The following is a 20,696-nucleotide window of genomic DNA, read 5'->3' as shown; positions in this document are numbered from 1 at the left end:
AGCGTTTACTCCACACCACCGAGGGGCGCTACGGCTGCCACCCCACGTTGCTTCGTTAGAGGTGAAAGGTCACGAGTCTGACAGAGCCACATGCATGATGTTGTGTTTGTTGACTTGATGGTTGTTGATGCTGGACATTAATAAAGGTTGTATTACTTCAAGCGGTTTCGTCCCGGTGAGTTTCAACGTTTCCTTGTAGATGTATTACTATGTTTCAGAGCATCCAATGTTAGTGTCGTTGGTTGATTACTGAAGCTAAATAGCTTGTTGCTCCTTCTAGCTAGTTTAAGTGTAAGCTAGCACATCGAGTTCCATTGTCGGACACCCTGTAGCCGAACACTAATTAACTACTCTATGCTACTAAAACCATCGGTTTGGTCTTTAAGAAAAGCTAATTCACTAACCTAAGTAGTTTTTAGTTTATCTCTCCCCTCGGACTTGATTTTTCCATTGAATGGATTAGGTGACGTTGCTAACGTTTAAAGGCTCAAGTAACGCTAACTTAAAGTTAGCATAACGTCATACGTGTGGACGTAGGTTAATTAAAACAAAAATATTGTATATTCTGCATTAATGGAAAGTATGATGATACATGTCTTCATGCCGTTCAGAATTATTTCCTTTTGATATCTTTGATTTAATATGAACGTTTAGGAACGGAGCTGTGTCCGATAATGGGTCGTGGATGTCAACAAACAAGAGAGAGAACATCCTCTACTTACCAAGTCTGCCATTGCAGTGTGCCTCCCTCAGTATTGGAATTACATGAAAATAAATTAATGTTTGACTCATTTTATTTACTCCTACAACAGCCGCAGAATAAAGGCTGTAAAAGTGAGAGTTTAATCCCCAATTTCTCCAAATCTGAAAATATTATTCTGGCCACAGCGATCTTTAAGGTTGAACACTGAAGCCATTTCACCTTGTAATTTAGATCACTGAATGATTCTTGGTGTTTAAATGATGATGATGACAACAATGATATTCTATTCTATAAATACACATATAACATTAAACATACATCCATGGTGTCAGTTGCAAACATATTGAATGTTTTGCAGCTTCATGTGCTTTGCAGCTTTTGGGTCCCGACTGAGGCTCGGTGTGTTTTTTCCAGTTGGCCCCTGAGGTAAAATGCGAAACTTGAAGCTGCTGAAGAGTCTACGGAGCTCCGAGCTGCAAGCTCCCGGCTCCCCGCAGTGTTTATCTGTGCGCTCCGAGACCGGCTCGCTGCTGGTCGCTTCCCAATATTCCATCACAGAGTACGACCCACAAACTGGCCAGGTGAGCTGGAGGAGACATACTGTCTTTTGGGGTTTTTTGTCTTTCAATCAAACATTTACTCATAGTCTTTGTCTTGTTAAGGGTGGTGTTGTGTGCTTGTAGATCCAATTTCAAACAGGTAATGAAGATCAGGTGCAGCCTTTTAATCAGGAATGAACTTGAATTCCATCCTGCAGGTGGTCAGCGAGGCCTCACTCACAGCCGGGGGTTTCCTCCCGGAGGACGGCAGCGGCACGATGGTCGGACTGCAGGACCGGGCCGAACTGGAGGTGGCATGTTTGTCCACGGCCGGCGGCGATGTCGTCCTCTTCAACTTCAACACCTGCCAGGTAAGCGATACAGAAGAGCTGGAATGCGATGACGAACTGAGAGGCAAGGGGATGATTCACATGATGTGTGTGTGTGGTCGTGTTCCACAGTTGGAGTGCGTTGGCAGCGTGGACAGCGGCCTGACCTCGATGAGTTGGAGTCCTGATGGAGAGCTCGTCGTTCTCACTACCGGTCAGTTTGTTAAACATATGTCAAGAACATGCTGTTTATGAAGATAATCGTTTAATCCCGTTAATATCTGATAGCCCACACTCTCCAGTTGAATTGTCAGAAAGGCCAGATTTCTTGAAAAGCTGTTCTTTTTAGTGAGGTGGATTATTATGTAATTTAAACACTTTAAGGTAGCATCATTTTTTTGTTATAGATCCAGTTTCAGCAATGCCACAAATGAATACATTGCTTAAACTTTCTTCCCACAGGTCAGGAAACCATCATCATCATGACCCAAAACTTTGAGCCAATCACAGAGGTTGGAATCCACCAGGACGACTTTGGTGAAGGTACGGCGGCTCAGTGGCTCAGTGGTAGATAACGATAGACTGATTTATTAAGTGTCCTCTGTTTTGCAGGGAAGTTCGTCACGGTGGGTTGGGGAAAGAAAGAGACTCAGTTCCACGGCTCAGAGGGCAAAAAGGCAGCACAGAAGAAGATCCAGGTCGGTGTTTGCCCACAGACGCACAAACGTTAGGACAGAGAAAACATGATCTGTTGTTAAGAAACATTGTCTCATTTGAAAGTGTTCTAATCCCGAACCAACAGGAGGTGCAGCCGACAGCGGCCTGGGATGACCGCACGCCACGGGTGACGTGGCGGGGCGACGGCCACCTGTTTGCCGTCAGTGCCGTCTGTCTCCAGACCGGAGCCAGGAAGGTCCGGGTCTGGAACAGAGAGGGGGTCCTGCAGGCCACCAGTGAGCCCGCCAACGGGCTGGAGCAGGCGCTCTGCTGGAAGTAAGAATTTCCTTTTTAGTCCGTTAAATACATTCTTTTGTAATCTCATCGTCTTGTGAAAGACCTGCATTCGTGTGTGTGACAGATTCCGCGGTGTTTACCGGGTTTTAAGTGATACAATAATATTTTTCAGACCCTCTGGCAGTCTGATCGCGAGCACTCAGCGTCATCCCAACAAACACAGTGTGGTTTTCATGGAGAAGAACGGACTGCTGCACGGAGACTTCACCCTCCCATTCAGCAAAGACCAGGCCAAGGTACTGTCACCTTTAGAAATAATAATGCGGTTGATGAATTACAGTTGGTAACTTTTTTTCCCCCTTGTGAAAGCCTTTGATTGTATGTGTTTCAGGTGAAGGATTTGCTGTGGAACATTGACTCCACGGTTTTAGCCGTGTGGTTGGAGGACTTTGCTGCCGGGGAGGACAAACAAGTCAACACTTACCGTGAGTTGAGTTTCCCTAAAGTCGATCCTCATGAATTCCTAAAGACTCTTTATTCATGAATAACTTGAGGAAAAGAAGGCTGGGAGGGGCTTGGTGTGTTTTAGAAACCTTTTCTGGTAACATTTGTTGAGATTCTCTTCAATAAATAAATCAAATGCTCTGACAAAGAAATAATAGTCAATATGAAAACGATAAGAAAATGCCCTGTCCCTCTGCAGTCCAGCTGTGGGTGGTGGGGAACTACCACTGGTACCTGAAGCAGAGCCTGGACTTTGGCAGGGACCCTCAGAAGGCTCCGGTCTGTGTCTGCTGGGACCCCGAGCGCCCCCTCGGGCTCCACGTGGTGACGCGCAGCTGGACCAGCGTCACGTACGACTGGGGCTGGACCACCGAGAGGAGCCCCGGGATGGACGCCAGCGACAACGCCAACGTGGCCGTGATTGACGGAGGTGAAGGGGCGGACAGACGAGAGGTCACGGGTCTCGTGGATGGTTCCTGTGCAAAGTTAATATTTATTCAAACCCCCTCCCTCCCCCCCCCCCCCCCCCTCAGATAAAATCCTGGTGACAAACTTCAGACAGTGTGTGGTTCCTCCTCCCATGTGTTCATTTGAGCTGCAGCTGACCTCGCCGGTCAACCAGGTGACCTTCCTCTGCCAACCTCAGCGGACCAATCGGCTGGCAGCGTTGACTTCCGACGGACAGATCTCAGTCTACGTCCAAGGTTAGCGCTCCGATGTTCCAATGGGACTAGAAACTGCAGTTTGATGCCTAACCATGTTGCGCAATGACAGTAAATGCGCCGCGTAAACCCTCATGTGTGTCTTTTTAGTTCAGGTCTTAAAACACTGTTTTAATTCTAGATCCAGGAGGACAGGTCAACACAACTTCTGACGGTTTCCGCCCGATGTCCCGTCCCTTGGTGCTCCAGAAAGCCTTCAGGTACACCACCCGCGCCGCTGCTGCTCTCTCCGTAACCACTGATCGATCTCTAATCGTTTTGAACAACTTTTAAGTGTAGACTTTGTTTCCCCCCCGCAGAGTGGCGGTGGCGCAGGAGGAGCCTCTGGCCCTGCGCCAGCTGCTGTGGCTGGAGGACGACCTGTTTTTGGCCGTGAGATCCGGTCTGACGCCCGCCTCCTCCACCCTGATGATGCTCCGCCCGGCTCCTGGCGCCGACGACACACTCGCCGTCGGGTACTGCAGAGCGCTCAGTCCTGTTCAGCTCACGGGTTGGATCCGGTAAAGTGAAGGATTCCATGTTTCATACAAGAACTCCTATGGTGCAGGTCTGAGATGGAGGTGGACGGTGTCGTGGTCAGCGTGGTTCACTGCTCGCGGACCGGCACCGCGGCGCTGCAGCTGGAGGACGGAAAGATCCAGAAACTGCGCTGGGGTGAGTCACCGTCACCCAGGTGATGGAGGGTTGGAAATATATGAATATGGGGGGGGGGAAATGCATTATTTGACTAAGATCTCCAGGACACAGCGTGGTCTGACGTCAGCCAATCAAACTGTCCGAAATGGGTCATGGTTTACGTCCTTGTGCAGTAGTAACCTTTTAAAATGCATACAATCACAGCTCTTATCTTACTATTACTGTCTGTGTAGATGGAGCCGAGCTGTCGGTGGAGGACTGGCAGGACTCGAGCAGATGTAAGATCAGCTTCCGCGTTCCCTGCGTCCAGATGTCCCTCTGCAGCATCGCTGGGGAGGTAGAGACACGCGTCGCCTCGGAAACAACCCCGGCTGAAAGGGAGTGAGCTCTAAAACGGGCCTTAAGTGCAGATGTGTCTCTTTTGCATTCAGGAACATCTGCTCGGCCTGACGGATCGGTCTCACCTGTACGCCGGGGACACGCAGGTACGCCTCCGGTGTCGATTCCATGTTGTGGTACCGCTCTATTCCACCAGTGTTTCTGTGAGGAAATGTGCTCTTTCATGTGTGCTTCTCTCTCTTTCTCTCAGTTGGCCTCCAATATTTCCTCCTTTGTCGTTTGCAACGACTTCCTCCTCATCACCACACACTCCCACACCATCCGCTGCCTCCAGCTGACAACGCTCAGTGTCAAAGGTAGCGCTCATTTAGTTCATTCATATTCATGCGTTAGTGACTGGACAGAAAGAAGAAATCGTGAATATTAGTCAATGAGAACTGTTTTTAAGCATTTAAAAAAATTCATTCAATTTAGTCTAAATATCACCGGCTTTCTTTCTCCCTCACCTTGTTCTATGGTCCTTCACAGACTTCTCCTCCCTGAGTCCTGATGTTATGCAAGCAGTGTAAAAACGTAGTGAAAAGGATCAGCCCGAATGGGTCAAACTGGCACATTTGTGGTTCAGCTGAGTTGAATGACCTCTGACCCTGCAGGGCTGCAGGCGGCCCTGGCCTCGGACGGAGGTCAGAATGACGAGTCGCTGCGGCGGGTGGAGAGGGGATCCAGGATCGTCACCGTGGTACCGCAAGACACCAGAGTGATCCTGCAGGTCAGTCTCACACACACACACTCGCGTTACCACCCTTCACTGCTTCCTGATTGATCTCAATGTGTTTGTGGCCAGATGCCTCGTGGGAACCTGGAGACGGTGCATCATCGTGCGCTGGTGTTGGCTCAGCTCAGGAAGTGGTTGGACAGGTGAGATGTTCTTCCATCATCCCACCTGCTTTTCTTTTTTTAACAAGGGACTGGAAGCACATCGTGATCAAAGTCTACATGTAACATGCTCCGTTTCTTCAGTTTGAGGTTCAGAGATTCCTTTGAGTGCATGAGGAAGCTGAGGATCAACCTGAACTTCATTTATGACCACAACCCAAAGGTGCATACAAAAATACACAACTTTATTAACATCTCAGCTTCAAGGATTAAAGTACGCGACCAAACACTGAGCCTTGTTATGATGTCCCTGCTGCCAGGTTTTGCTGGAGAACATGCAGACCTTCATCACACAGCTCGACTCCATCAGCCACATCAACCTCTTCCTCACCGAGCTCAAGTGAGACTCTGCACCTTCAGGTCCACCAGCAGGACCAGTGTCTCACTCACGTATTGTTCATTTATTATTCGTCTTCTGTGTCGTTCCCCAGAGAGGAGGACACGACCAGCACCATGTACCCCCGCCCCGAGGACGGCTCGGTCCAGAGCCAGCCGGCTCCTGGCCCGAAGAAGGTGGACGTGGTTTGCGACGCTTTACGCGGCGCCATGGAATCGATGGATCCAAACAAGTCAGTGACGCCGAGGCTCCTTTAGAAACTCCGCAGAGGTTCACAAATCTGATAAAACGCCATCGACCTTCCAGGTTCTTTCTGTCCGTGCTGACGGCTCACGTGAAGAAGACGCTTCCGGAGCTGGAGATCGCTCTTCAGAAGGTCCACGAGCTTCGAGGTGAGTGCGCTGCAGGCATGCTTTCATTTTTTTTCAGATATTGCAGTTATGTTACCGTGCGTATGAAAGTTGTCTTGTTGTTCTAACACACGCACACAGTAGTTCACCGCGTGCCGCTTCTCTCCCTCCAGTGAACCCTCTCCCTGCTGCCGGCGCTGTGAGCGCCGAAGAGGCGTTGAAGTACCTCCTCTTCCTCGTCAACGTCAACGACCTGTACGAGCACTCGCTGGGGACTTACGACTTCGACCTCGTGCTGATGGTGGCCGAGAAGTCCCAGAAGGTGTGAGACATTTGGGGATGTGTTAATGAGGTCGTCACCGCTCACATGGCGCTTGTGGTATTTGTGGCGTCTCACGCCTTTGAGCTGCACAGATTTACTCATTAATATGCTTCAAATTCTAATTGTTTTTTCCTAAATAACTGTTTTTTTGAAGTGAAATGTCATGAAGTAGACGAGGTGCATATAACAAATAATTAAAAGACTTACAAATAGTAATCTTCAACAGCTTTGAATGCAACACCAGAAAAGCTCACTAATAAAGCGACTAAGCGGTGATGGTTGGTCTGTATTGATCTGTTAACCATCTACTTCCATCCCTGCAGGACCCCAAAGAGTACCTCCCCTTCTTAAACATGCTGAAGAGCCTGGAGACCAACTACCAGCGCTACACCATCGACAAGCACCTGAAGCGCTACCGGAAGGCCCTGCATCACCTCAGCAAGTGTGGTCAGTCAGCGGGGGGGGACGTGTCCATCAAACGTGAACATCAGGATGATTGGCTCAGAGTCTATTAGGAGGTTTTGTGTCTCTGAGGTGTGCTTTGTGTTCAGGAGATGAACATTTCCACGAAGCTTTGCAGCTCGTGAAAGAGCAGAAGCTGTACAGTGAAGCTCTGCGACTGTACGCAGCGGATGGTGCCAAACACAAGGTACACAAACACGATCTTCCAAGCTGAATTATTTCCAAGAAACCACATATTTAAAGTTGTGCTTTTGTGAGACGCTTTGTCGATTAACCGGTCTGGTTTCATTCATATAATTAATAACATTAAAGGAAAGTGCTTTTTTTGTTGCATTAAAACATTTTTACTTTGACCTCTTAGGCTCTGAGCTGCATTTACGCCGAGCACCTGATGGAGCAGCAGCAGGCGGAGCAAGCCGGACTGTTGCTATGGCGATGCGGGGAGCCGGTCGGCGCCTTGCAGGCGTTTGCCAGCAGCTCCAGCTGGAGAAACGCAATCTGCACGGCCCAGCAGATCCCACTGCCGCCCGACCAGTTAGCGCTGCTGGCCCGCGACCTGGCAGGTAACCATGACAACGGGTGGCCAGTAGCAATGGTCGCCATTGCCGTTCAATCCTAAAGACGGTTCCTTTATTTTTAATTTTTCTAATTTTTATTTTAGAGAAGCTGACAGAGCAGCGACGATACTCAGAAGCTGCTCTGCTGTTGGACCAGTACGCCAAAGTGAGCAGAACAATTCTAAATCATCTCTGCTAATGAATGAATTAATGCAATTAACGTTCCACTTTTCACCTTCTCCAACAGGACTGCGAGGAGGCCATCTTGGCTCTGATCACTGGCTCCGTCTGGGAGGAGGCGCTGCGCTTGGTCAGTCTTTTGTTTTCCTTTCTTTATTTCTTTTTGTTTTGGACAAACACATGAGGTTTTTTTTGTGTTTGTGTGTGTGTTCTTCAGATTTACATGCACAACAGGCAGGACATCACTGAAACCAACCTCCGACCTGCTCTGTTGGAAGGTAAGCATCACGGTCGGCTTCGGCCACGCGGCAGAAGACGCTTCCTTTTGTGCGGGGATGATATCGTTCTGTTTGACAGCCGTCAGCAACCAGACGGCTTTCCTGGAGGCCCAAGTAGCGACGTTCACGCGGCACAGGACCCGGCTGGCTGTGGTTCGGGAGCAGAAGGAGAGGGCCAGACTGGACATGCTGGGTGAGAAGAAGTCATTGATGATCTAAGTCAAAGCTCAAGAGGGAACGCTCCGAATTGGGATTAAACCCTAAATCGTGTCCTCCACCAGACGAGGATGGTCCAGACTGCCCAGAGGCGGAGCTTTACTCTGAAGCCAGCAGCGTGATGACCGGCTCCAAATACTCCCAGAGTAACTCCCGCGTCTCCTCGTAAGACCGACCAAATTGCAAAATGTTGCGGGATGAGCCTCGGGTAAATAGTTTGGTCACCGGTTTGATGTCCGTCCTCTCAGGAGATCGTCAAAGAACCGCCGCAAAGCGGAGAGGAAGAAGCTGAGCCTGAAGGAGGGAAGCCCGATGGAGGACAGAGCGCTGATGTACGCTCTGGGAGAGATTGTCACCGCCGTGGACAAGATGAGAGGCACGAGACCCCCCCCCCCCCCCCCCCCCGTCACACACTGAGATACTATAGAAACTTTACTGCTAAGATGTCTGGATTTCCATCACTTCTTTCGGCCTTCTGTACTGTGATATTTCAAAGCCTGCAATTCAGCATAAAGATAAAATGTCCTCCTCCTCGTCCTTGCTGCAGAGGAAGTGCACGGCCTGCTGAAGGCTCTGGTGCTCTTCCAGTTTGACAAACAGGCGGAGAAGCTGCAGCCGGCCTACGAGGAGGCTCTGCAGATGATGGAGGCGGCCCTTCCCGAGGTGTGGCTGGACGGCCCGCAGAACAACCCGGCTCCGGTAAATGAGATATTGTATTAATCTCCGTGATTGGTTGAAGGCCGACTGAGGCGAGTAGGTGTTTGTTTGTACTTTTAAAATTTGGATTAATGTGTAGTCTCATTTGTTTCAGCTCACGGGGCCGAACTCGACTGCTAACAGCATCATGGCTTCTTTCCAGCAGCAGCAGAGGCCTGCAGCCGCTCAACCAGGTCAGCAGAGACGTGTCCTCGCTTCATCTGGTCTGAGCTACGTCAGCACGCTTAAAAGCTGGCATTTGTTTCTATTGATTCTTGTTCATTCTTCTCTTTGTAGCTGCTGAGGTCCTCATGCCGCCGAAGATGAGAAATGGCGTCAAGTGGAAGCTCGCTATTCTGATGTAAAACTTTTGTTTTTACTGTTTTAGTTCAAACTGCAGTCATGTTAATAATGTAATCAATAAAGTTGCAGTCAAGGTTTCCATTTCTCAAACGTGTTCATTCTCTGAAGTTCAGAAATGCCAGCTTTCACTGATCACTGTAGATGAGATTAGTGTAACGCAGTCCACCACCCTGCTCATTATCTGGCTAAAGATGTTGATGGTTGGTTTGATTTTGGGGGCAACCAGAGAAAAAATGTGTTTTTTGAGAGGAAAAGAGTTGAATCCGCTCTCCTCAAACGGAGGCCATAACCCCACTAAACATACTGTACACATCAGGGATGGTGACCTTTGGACACTTTGAGGGACGCAAAGAACATTTCTTATTCCCAAAACCACAAACTGAAGAACACATTGACTCCTCATGTTGAAATAAACTTTACCATTTTGATCTGCCATTTAAAGTCAGACTCAACCCATCTCAATATTTTCATTTCTTATGCTTTTCAGACGGATAGATAACTGGAGATGATTCCAGTTTTGGAGTCTGAAGTCCCCACACGTTTAAACATTTTAATGTGTTCCAGTATTCAGATCCTGCGATATTTCAAGTGAAGACAGATTTAAAAAAAAAAAAAAGCTAATTCCCCTTCATTGTTCTGGTTAAACAGCTTTAATGGCACAGAATATTGAAATATTAAGTTTAATTCCAAATGTATACTCAATGTGGGAAATAATTTCTGAAAATAACTGGTATCAAATTGTATTATTTAGTTGTGTTGAAAGAAAAAATTATTTCAGGATACAAAATATATATAAAAGAACCTGGGGTGATGCAACTAAACACAAAACAACTAAACACTGTCGAACCAGGTTTTAGAGAATAGAAAATATATTTACAAAAAAGTGGAGTTTCAAAAACAACTGAGTTGTGGATCTACTCTCTGAATGTTTTTCTGGACAACCTGAAACAATATCACAGATGAATACAATTATTTTAAAATCGGGCCAAATAACTTTCTAAATAATGTGTGATGAAAAGTTTCAGATTATTTGTAAAGATTGCAAGTCTGCTTCACTTGAAGATTCACCCATGTCAAGAACGACAAGTTGAGCAAATGATTCATCATCGCTGTGTTGGACAAACGGCTTCAGGTAAACACGGCTCTTAATCCACTAACTCTCATCGTAGAAAAAAAAAGAAGAAAATGAGAAGGTTCACCTGTACTAAGCTGTGCTGATGATATCGTCAACATGAAAAACAGTTCACAGTGACCCAAACGAGACGCACCTCCCTCCCAAAAAACAGAGCGGGCGGAGCATCGTGCAGCGCGAGTACGTCCAGCCTCAGTTCGGGCCGAAGCCCCATCAGGGCTTCCAGAGCTTCAGCAGGCCGTCCTCGCTGTAGGTGCTGATCAGGTTCTGGTGGGGGTGGTGGGCGATGCCGATCACATCCTTCTCGTGGACCTGGAGGCGGGAAGAGCGAGACGTTTGAGTGGAGACGATTACAGCTACGACAACGAAACGAGTCAGGGTCACGTCTTTGGAAGTCGACTTGGCACGATGACGCGGCCGGACATTTACAGCCGGAACATGGAGGAGGGGGCAGAGGGCGGCAGATAAGTCGACGTACCGTCAGCGTTCTCTCCAGCTTGCCGGTGACGGTGCTGAAGCAGTAGAGCACAAAGTCTTCTCCCACGCAGTAGATCCACTCGCCGCGGGGCGACAGGGTGCAGCACACAAAGTCTCCGCCTTCCCTTTTACCGGAGCTGAAGCTCCTCACGATCTACACAAGAACACACACACACGCGCGTACACTCAGCATCTAACAGACTACACGTTGCTACGCTCTGACCTCAAGCTGCACACACCTGTCCCTGCATGTTCATGATGACCACCGTGTTGGAGCGGTTGCACACCACAAAGTGCTCCGGGTTCTTGGGCAGCTGCATGACGTTGTTGACCGTGATGTCGGTGCCGGCCGACGTGCCCAGAGGTTTGAAGGTGTTGGTGCACTCGGAGGTCTTCATGTTCCACATCTGGACACGGGTTAAGAACAGCGACGCTGATTATTATTTTTTAGGTGTATCGACAAAGAAAGACATTCAAAAATATTATGTTATTCCCAGACATTGTGCTCAGGGTTGTCAGTGATTGGCTTTTCTAATGACTTAACATTTTTTCATTCAAATAAATGGATACGAATAGAAAAGGAGATATAGTTTTAGTATATATTTGACTATAAATAAAAAAAAATTATTGTTTGCCAACTATAGTTCTAAGACATTTCTAAAAGCATTTAGATGTAAAACGAGTCGTGAGGACGTTGCTTCTCTCACCTTGACGGTCCCGTCCGAGGAGGCGCTGATGATGTGGTGGCCGTCTGGAGTGAACGCCGCCTCGTTCACAAAGGAGGTGTGGCCGCGGAACTCCTTGAGTGTTTTACCCGACTTCAGGCCGTGAACTCTGAAGCAAAAACACGGCCGACGTTGAGTGAAGGGCTCAGCTGCCCCCGTTGGAGGAGGAGTAGAAAGGGAAAGGTTGGTGTGGTTACCTGATGATCTGGTCGAAGGAGGCGCTGAGGAGCTGACTGCTGTCTTTACAGAAGCTAACGCACGTCACTCCTTTACTGTGAGCGCGCTCGAACCGCCTCAGACACTGACCGCTCTGGATCTTCCACACCTGCAGAGACAGAGACACTCGTTTAAAATTGGTTTCTGGGAAAGGGAGACTATGCAATAACTATGAAACTGTGCTTATATGCAGTGTACTATGCACATTTAAGAAGATTAGGAAAACTGGAAATAATACGATTCTGTTATATCAATATTTTACTTAATAAATAATACTGCTGTGCGGTAAAGGAAGGCACTACTTGTCAAAACCCCCTTAAATGGATCTGTAAATGACCAAAAAGATGTAAAAACAATGAGAGAAATGGAGGACCGGTTTCCTGTCTACCTTGATCTTTCCATCCTGGGCTCCGGTGGCCAACATCTCCGTGTCTCGACTGAAGCCCATACACAACACCGCGTCGTCCATCATCATGAAGTTATCTTGAGCCTGGTACTTCAGATCCTGCAGGGGCCAACACAAGTCATTACAGAACGATAAAAGTAAGCGTGGCGTCACACCTGGTCTATGTGTGTTTATTCCGCACAAGTTACCTTTCTGATTTTGCCGGTGGTGAAGTTCCAAACCTCAATGAAGCCGTCCACAGAGCCGGTGACCAGGTACTGACCGTCGGGGGAGAATCTGGAACACTCCACGTGAGATTTCTGTCCAAACTGAGCCGAGAAACATCAGAGGTAATGATTGCATCAGAACTACTTGAATTGTGAGATCAAGCGCTTGGCTGACGCGTACTGTGAAGCTGTGTAGGTACCTTGATGTGTCTGTACAGCTGTGTAGGGAAGTGCTCCTCCTCCACATCCTTGACCGCAGCCTTACCCCTGAACAAATCAATAGTCATACCGGGCGGCAGGAGGCCCTGGTGCTGCTGCCACTTCAGAGACTGAAAGATGAGCATGTGGACAAAAACATTAGTGATTTTATGAGGTGAGACCATCGCAGCGGCAGGTTTCTGGACCGCGTACCTGTCCCAGCAGCGCCATGAGACGAGAGGGCGGCACCACGCTGACCTCCCCCGCCAGAGCCTGGGCGATGGCTGCCCGGCGCTTCTCCTTACTGCTGCCGTCTGGGTACGCCTGCACATCAACAAACACAAACATTTAAAAAGATCTTCACACAACTGCAATCTTTCAGATGTTGTCAACATGGCAGGAATTTAAAGGCATGTGCAGGTATAACATGTTGGATCATATATCTTGTTTGTTGTTCTTGTGAAGTTGGAGAATCCTATTAACCTGATATTACAAAGATGAGGCAAATTTAACCCAATGTCACTAAACAATAATATATACTTTTTTTTTTCTCGGAAGAGTAATCTAATTACTGCTGTGCATCTAAAATGCGGCGTTTCCTGTTACACCAAATAAGTGTTGACGTTATTTAAAATACAATGCTATGGAAATCATTTAAAAATAATTTAAAAAAATAGTAAAACTATAAATAGTCATGTATGCAAATCTAGTGTAGCTATAAAACAAGTGTCCCTGAGGAAGAATCAGCGGACGGGGTCCGGTCACCGAACCATCCCGGACAAAGAGTGCATCTTGTAGCACGTTTGCTTTGGACTCGCCTCTCTGGGATCAAAGTAAGAACGAGCCAGCAGGTTCTCCAGATGGATGTATCTCTCCGGCTGGGTCTGCTTCAGCATGATCATGGGGTCGGTCTGCCTGAGGAGGGAACGGGCGGCACCCAACTCTCTTAACTCAATCAGCTCCAACACCACCTGGTCGGGGGAAACAACAGAAGACAATCAGATTTAGAGGACCAGGACTTAAAGCGCATTTCACCAGCTCCTTTAACCTTGAGGTCTGTTGACACAACGACAACAGTAGAATGAAGGCTCGGTATAAAATATAATAAACCATCTGTATAAGGAATAGATTAACAAGAATAGATACAACCAAACACATACTTTATTTAGATGAAGCAGACAGGAATAGAGTTAGATTAACAATATTAAACAAACCCCACCTGACTGAAGTGTGTGACAGACAAGAAGGCAATTACATGTCCCCTCACAGTTACTGTGGATGCACTAGTTAATGTAGACACATAATCAAATGCATTGAGCTGTAGAACACAACGGATCCAAAGCTCACCTGCTCGTAGAGATCGATCAGGGTCTTATCGGGCAGCTTGAGGGACTGGATGGCTTGCAGCACGGTGTCCCAGTGGCCGCTGTTGATGTCGGCCACAAAGCTCTCTATGCTGTCCACGGTGTTCAGAGACACGGTGGTCTCCTCCTGCAGGGTGACCAGAGTCCGCTGCAGATTGTTCTCCTTCAGGTACTGCATGATCAGACGGATCACGCTGTGGGGAAACACAGACGATGACAGACATATCGATTACACAGGTATTACAAGATAGCTCATTTTACAAGTCGTTGGTGCTGTGATTCAAATTGGCCAGTTTTGGATCCCGGAGGATTATTATTTTAAGTCGATAATATCGATGATAGGTTTACTTTCGTGCTTTAGTTTGAAAAGGTTCTCCCCTCAGTGACAACTGGCAGAGCAAGGCTAGCTCATGCTAACTTATTCCAACTCCACTATCTTGTTCTGTTCACTACATATTCACCTATTGAAAACAAAGGGGAGGTTTAATTAAACTCTTGCAGCAATACAGCAATTCACTGGACTAAAATTACAGTCATTCCGCAAAAAAAGAGCAAACTATATTCATGGGGAGAATGTACGTTAGGTTGTTAGCTTGAGTTAGCTTGGGGCGCTAATGCTAGCGGTGCAGCAAAGGATGAGGCAGGCCTCACTAACAGAAAATATACTCAAATAGAACATATTGACTATCTAACTATCAAATAAATTTTCCCGCTTTCAATGTAGTCAACTGGACTACTTACTCTGCGGATTCCACTTCCAGAGACATGATTATTTATCCCAAAACAGTAGCCACAAGACACTCTTCACTGAGTCTGCAGGAGCAGCGAGACGAGGCAAGAAGGACGGGCGCAAACACGGAAGTAGTGGGAGGAGCCAGAGACCTTCAAAATAAAACATTCTTATTTCGGAGGTGGTAGACTAGATAGGAATTCAGGCAAGTAACAACAGACATGGGATTAAATGTACATCCACTGATTATATTACTAATGTTCATTTGTTTGAATGAAAGTTATATTTAATTTTATTCGTTGTAACTATATCCATCCTCCCAAAATAAACTTTCATGGTGGTGGTATAGAGTATATTAAATAATACACCTGATCAATTCATCTTGAAATGGAGTCTTGGGATCAGCAAGGGTCTTTCAAGAGCCCACAATGGACACCAGAGGGATTACTTCTAGAAATTAGAGAATAGAATACATCAGAATTATTTTTTGCCAATTGGTGGTTTAACTGTAGTGGGCTGCCTCCGACCTACTTCTATATATATCATAGCATAGACAGGTTTAAATCCCCATGTGTTAATAAAACCTCCTACGCCGTGATAATTCTGAGCCTTTTCATGCAAATAGAGTCTGTGTCTGCATGGATTCTCCGCTTGTTTCCCGGACGATCAACAGGGGGCGCTATCGGCACAGCAAAGACTCGGAGGCCCTCTCGACTCCCTTCTCTCTGCCAGTGAAGGTCTTTCAAGGTTATGATGATGATGACGATCAGTGCAGCCCCACTTCAGTCAGCGGCCCCCACAGCCTGGGTTTGATTGTTTTGGGCAATCATGACATAATCCCACGGTGAGCCCTGTCCACATTTGAGAGGAATCTGGCACCAAGAACACACCAGACCTCCTTTGGTTCATTTGCCTTTGCAGAGGGAGAAATATATTGGAAAGCAATGAGGAGGATGGGGGAGGGTGGGGTGAATGTTGCCATCTCCTGGAATGACAAAGCGGAGGCTGTTGGGGTAACGCTCATCAACGAGGGAGACGCCAGCGTGCTGGATGAGTGACAGCGACACAAAAAGATGTAATGCTATCACTTCGTCCTTTATGAGGAAAACAAAGACAGTTCTAAATCAATGCCAGGTGCCATTCTCGCCGTGCAACATAGTCGCATATTTCCTTCTTAATTTGAACACATTAGCACCACGAATTGGCTTCTTTTCTCTGGTCTGTCTGAAAAGGGAAACTAACGTTTTTGTGAGAATAAACACACAGATGCTCAGTGACGTTGATAGGAATTATTGTGGGGCTTTGAAAATGTGTCATTACGACTTACTAGAAAACCCTTTCAACCATTCTGCAAAAACACAATGATTTATTAACAATTCACTTCTGAATTCTTCTACAAAACACATCAGATTCTGAATTACTCGCACCAGCCTCTCAAGCCGGATCTCCTGTGTTCTCGTGGAAACCGTTTAAAATGCTGAAGGGAAATAACGACAAAGCCCGGCGCAGAGCCACGGTCAACTTGTTCACGCCATAAAACAAATGGATTTGGTGACAGCACAGCCGAGCAGAGAGTGGAGGATGAGTTCGGTGAGGAAGAAATGTGTGTCCGTGGGGTGGGGGGGGGGGGGGGGGTTATGTTGCTTTGTTCTGGGTTTGTAGTATTACCTAACTAACCATAACTATCATTGTTACATCACTATATTGGGATTAGGCTAATAAAGACATCGGACGGACCTTATTTACACAAATGTATTTATTCCTATCGTGTAGATTCATTCTTTCAGTGTGCCTTTCATCACATAATAAAACATAAAATAGGAATGCCTGCTTTTTTGTCGGTCGCATTACTTTTTAATCTGGATAAAACCAGATAAAACATAACAGAACATCTTGCCGCTACCTTGGCGGGTAAACAGATGATTACAGGCGTGTTTTGGGAGTAAAATGATGTTAACAGCAAAAAGGCTTTGCAGGCATGCTGTTCTCCAGCTAAGCACTGCTGCACATTACCAAACAGATGCCAAAGAACTTGCCTTTTTGTCGATGGTTTGACTCAGGATAAGATGTATAGTCCAAGATCCACGTCAGAGAAGAAAAATGATAATCTACGCAACATGCTCCACGCTGATTGGTGCATTATGGGACTTTGAACTTGAAGGCAATGCAAGTTTATTCATATCGCACATTCCAGCATTGAATGCAATTTAAAGCGCTTAACATAAAACAACAAAAGACCAAGAAATTGTGATAAAAGGACGTGTAAAGGCAATTAAAATGTAATTTAAGAGGCAAGAGGACGGGTGGTAGAAAACAATTTAAATAGACAAAAATTGGTATAAAACATGGTAATAAAAGTCAGAGTGCAGAAATAACACAACCTTGATTTAAAAGAGCTGAAGCTTTCAGCTGACTTGCAGTTTCCTGGGAGATAATGCAGCATTAAAGCTAAACATAGCTTCTTTCCTGCCTTCATCCTCCCCTTCCTCAGTTACTAAAAGACGTTTTGGCATGGCACATTCTGAAGTGTGATCTTTTGAGAATGTTAGAAATGAAAAGAAAAGACAACCACCGAGTCACTAAAGGAAGATACTTACACGCCAGTCTACACTGAGCTATTGAAATCTGATTTGTTGGATGGGAAAGAAAAAATAACCACCAATCCTTCCCAGTAACCAGATGGCAAAGCATCATTGCTTCCTTTGGATTTTCTTTTGTGTCTTTGAGAGCTTTGTCCTTTTCCCCTTTGGCCGAACGCAAATAACAAAGGTCCATTAATTTGTTTCCGAGACGCAACCCACAACTCGTTGTTAATGGCTGATTTATCCGCCAGTCATTCCGCCAGCCCTCCAGCCCCAAGTGAAAGTGGGTGGGAGTTGTGTGTGTGTGTTTGACAGGCCTTGATGTATCCGTCCCTGTAGGTTTTTTGCAGCCGGGGTCTGAGCGACAGCTCTATTGGCACGTCCATTATTTTCATGACCGCATTAGAAAAGCCAAAGGGGTCCGACTGAGAAACCCAAAGCCGAAATACTCAATTTTCTCGCCACGCAATGGGAAATAAGGAGAAAAAGTATAGCAACCCCTGTAGCTGCAGAACTTCATGTCGTTTTTCCTGGAGAGGAGGCGCACGAAGCCACACAGACCCACTGGAACCAGGCCCGGTCCACGCGGCGGGCAGCTTGCACGGGAGAGCCGTAAATGTTGGGTCGTTAAGGTTGATAAAGCACCGAGTTGGAAATGGGATTGTGGCAGCGCGGCGGCGGGCGCACCTGAGCTGATGTATGTTAGTCCCCCCGAGCGGGGCCTGGATGGGAGAGATAGGCGTCTCTATCCGTGACAATGTGCATAGAAGCTATCCACTTACCGGCTGAATGCGCGTGTTTCTCCTCGGCTGAAAAGCTCCCGGTGAAGAAAGAAAGAAAAAAAAAAAGAAACACAACGTGCTGACACATGTGGATGCTTTCTGAGCCGGGTATAGCTGTCTCTTCTCAAACACCGGGCCGATCTCTGCTTGTTCCAATTCCTCTATTCACGTGAGTCTGACACCAACGACTTGGAGGGGGGGGTGGGGGGGGGGGGGGGGGGCTTTTTGTGGGGCTTGTTTGGGAGTTCACCCGCAAGGCACGCACATTCACGCAGCATCTTTTCAGCTAAAGTGGCGCTGAAAGGCGCGTCGGAGGGCCGCGAGGATCATATCTGCGTTACACAAATGCAGCGCCGCGGGGCTTTGAGGCTAAGCGGCTGTGGAACAACATCAACTAGAAACTCGAAGGCCCGGAAGATGACATCATGTCACATTCATGAAGAATTTTAAACGAGGGATTTAGTGCATCTGTAGCCGTGGTGGTAAAAGATGACACGATTCCGGAAACCGGGTCAGAAGGTCATGGACCATAATTAAAATATATCACCCTTCCCTGGCCGATCCTGCTCCCTTCCACCACCAATCGGGTTTCTAGATTGCGTAACCGTGCCGACAAACGGACAAACCAACCGGAAACGTAACCAGCATGGCAAAATACATCGTTTTTTTATCTTGATCTTTATGCTTTACCTCACGCAAGAAGAGGATCCCTCACGGCTCATTGAAGGACAGACTGACATGTTGGCCTTTCTGGGTTTAATCTAAAGCAACTATTAAACCAACAACCTTCGACACCCTTACGAGAAGCACATCTCTTGTATCATACATTTAAAATCCTCCGAGATTGCGCAGGCACAAAAGGCTCTGATCATTCTATTGAGGCTCACAATTAAAACCTAATTGTATTCGGAAAAAAACCCATTCAACAGGGCTCACAGTGGGGACATTCAGCAGGTTGGAATGAGCTTATTATGCAAAACACAGAAGACAAAGGGAGGCTATTTGCAGTTAATTAACGTGGTAATTTTCTTAGGATCTAAGACATCTAATAATGCATACGGCAGAAGCAATGCGTATCCACGGAGCCTCTCGGCTGCCTCGGCCCGAGGATTCGCATGGACCCCACACTCCTTCCAAGGAGTTATCGATTCCCCGGGACCCGCTCGTTGGCATGCACGGGCACGGCCACAGGGGAATCCATCCTGCGTCAGCCGGTGTGTGAGTGTGAGTGCGGTCCTGTAGGGGAAGAGGTTATTACCAGCGCATTGTTTTCTCCCCCCCCCACCGCGTAGTCCCAAGGCGCCGCTCTGAGCTGCGGCAACGGCATGAAGTGCGAGGGGACTTGGGCGCATTTGGGATACTCACCGGCAGAGAGAATCCAATAATAAGAATAGACTCATCCGTGGTGGCTTAATTAACGTGTGCTTTTGGAGTGGAACAAAGCTAGTGGATGGGACGCAAACACTCGGGGAGAAAAAAAAAAAGATGAACCCGAGCTAAAAGCAGGGGAAAATGCATTTTATATTCTGGCCCTCTCAAAAATGCGAAAGCCACCAAAAAGAGAAAGGGTATTTGAGTAACGTGCCAGCAGAAATTTGGCCTAATTCCTCCAAAAGCCTTCCAAAACGACACACTTGGCTCCATTTCATGTTGGCACACGTGTCAAAGGTCAACTCGGCCTCCGGGGACCCCGTCGGTTATAAAAGGAAGTCCTTGACATTTCGCTCTCCTGCCGATCTGTGCGATTTTCACTGCCCCACAGCAGCAGCACCTCTCAGCAGGGAACGAGCTGGAGAAATGGGCCGAGGATCGTCACCGTGCCCCGTGGTACTCTATAGAGACAGGACTGGCGTGTGCAGGTCCTATTCAAGTAGCTGGGGGGGGGGGGGGGCTGCAGAAGTGGAACAAGACATCTGAAATGTCACTGCCTGTCCTCATCTATCCGATGGCACCACTCTGTGTTTTTATTACTTTTTTAATGTAATTCTGTCCCTATGGGAATAAGCTTGGGCAGGAAAACGGAGGAAAGGGAGTAACCCATTTGGAAAGGTCACAGCGTTATAATGTCTCGTTTGAATATTTCAGATTTACGATGCATGATATTGTAACAAATCATTTCAATGTTAAAACGGAGGGGAACTTTACTTTTTTCTTTCTTTGTTTTATTTCCCAGGTGCTGGACTGAGCAAATCCGTGTGCTCTATAGTTGCTCATTTGAGTTCAGGTTCAAGTCAAGAATGGAGTTAAGATGCAGATGTTCGGGACATTCATCGATCGATCGCACCCCGACAAAGCAAAACCATCCAGTATTCCAGCAGAGAAAAGACGATTCTCCATACGAATGCACGCTTTAACACCATACGACACGGACACACACACACTCAGGTGGACTGGAGTGTGAGCATCTGTCAGTCTCTCCTTCCACCTTCCGTGAGCTTCAAAGGAGGGACGTGCT

General features: G+C 47.2%; 2 protein-coding genes across 2 annotated transcripts; one reads left to right on the top strand and one right to left on the bottom strand.

Annotated features, from left to right (window-relative positions):
- Positions 1-23: 23 nt before the first annotated feature.
- On the top strand, positions 24-9,500 carry elp1 (elongator acetyltransferase complex subunit 1). Its single transcript, XM_037461463.2, has 36 exons — positions 24-175; positions 1,118-1,284; positions 1,461-1,613; positions 1,704-1,785; positions 2,034-2,114; positions 2,184-2,269; positions 2,374-2,564; positions 2,698-2,821; positions 2,917-3,010; positions 3,229-3,459; positions 3,563-3,733; positions 3,873-3,951; positions 4,051-4,206; positions 4,299-4,405; positions 4,621-4,724; positions 4,819-4,872; positions 4,977-5,082; positions 5,380-5,495; positions 5,571-5,644; positions 5,747-5,825; positions 5,923-6,002; positions 6,094-6,231; positions 6,306-6,391; positions 6,523-6,671; positions 6,995-7,118; positions 7,223-7,320; positions 7,495-7,696; positions 7,795-7,856; positions 7,938-8,000; positions 8,088-8,148; positions 8,228-8,341; positions 8,430-8,529; positions 8,613-8,740; positions 8,912-9,063; positions 9,176-9,254; positions 9,358-9,500. Exons 2-36 carry the CDS (start codon positions 1,135-1,137, stop codon positions 9,423-9,425), a joined length of 3,942 nt encoding a protein of 1,313 aa, XP_037317360.2. The 5' UTR covers positions 24-175; positions 1,118-1,134; the 3' UTR covers positions 9,426-9,500.
- Positions 9,501-9,628: 128 nt separating this feature from the next.
- On the bottom strand, positions 9,629-15,013 carry smu1a (SMU1 DNA replication regulator and spliceosomal factor a). Its single transcript, XM_037461465.2, has 12 exons — positions 14,889-15,013; positions 14,131-14,341; positions 13,602-13,754; positions 12,997-13,107; positions 12,786-12,914; positions 12,568-12,687; positions 12,362-12,478; positions 11,955-12,082; positions 11,740-11,866; positions 11,272-11,439; positions 11,034-11,186; positions 9,629-10,867 (listed from the first exon to the last, which is right to left on the bottom strand). Exons 1-12 carry the CDS (start codon positions 14,912-14,914, stop codon positions 10,769-10,771), a joined length of 1,542 nt encoding a protein of 513 aa, XP_037317362.1. The 5' UTR covers positions 14,915-15,013; the 3' UTR covers positions 9,629-10,768.
- Positions 15,014-20,696: the final 5,683 nt, after the last annotated feature.

The sequence above is a fragment of the Pungitius pungitius genome, chromosome 2 (assembly GCF_949316345.1).
Source record: "Pungitius pungitius chromosome 2, fPunPun2.1, whole genome shotgun sequence".
In the NCBI taxonomy this organism is placed as follows: Eukaryota; Metazoa; Chordata; class Actinopteri; order Perciformes; family Gasterosteidae; genus Pungitius; species Pungitius pungitius.
Note: the sequence above shows the minus strand (reverse complement) of the source record. Positions and strands in the feature narration are given on the sequence as shown.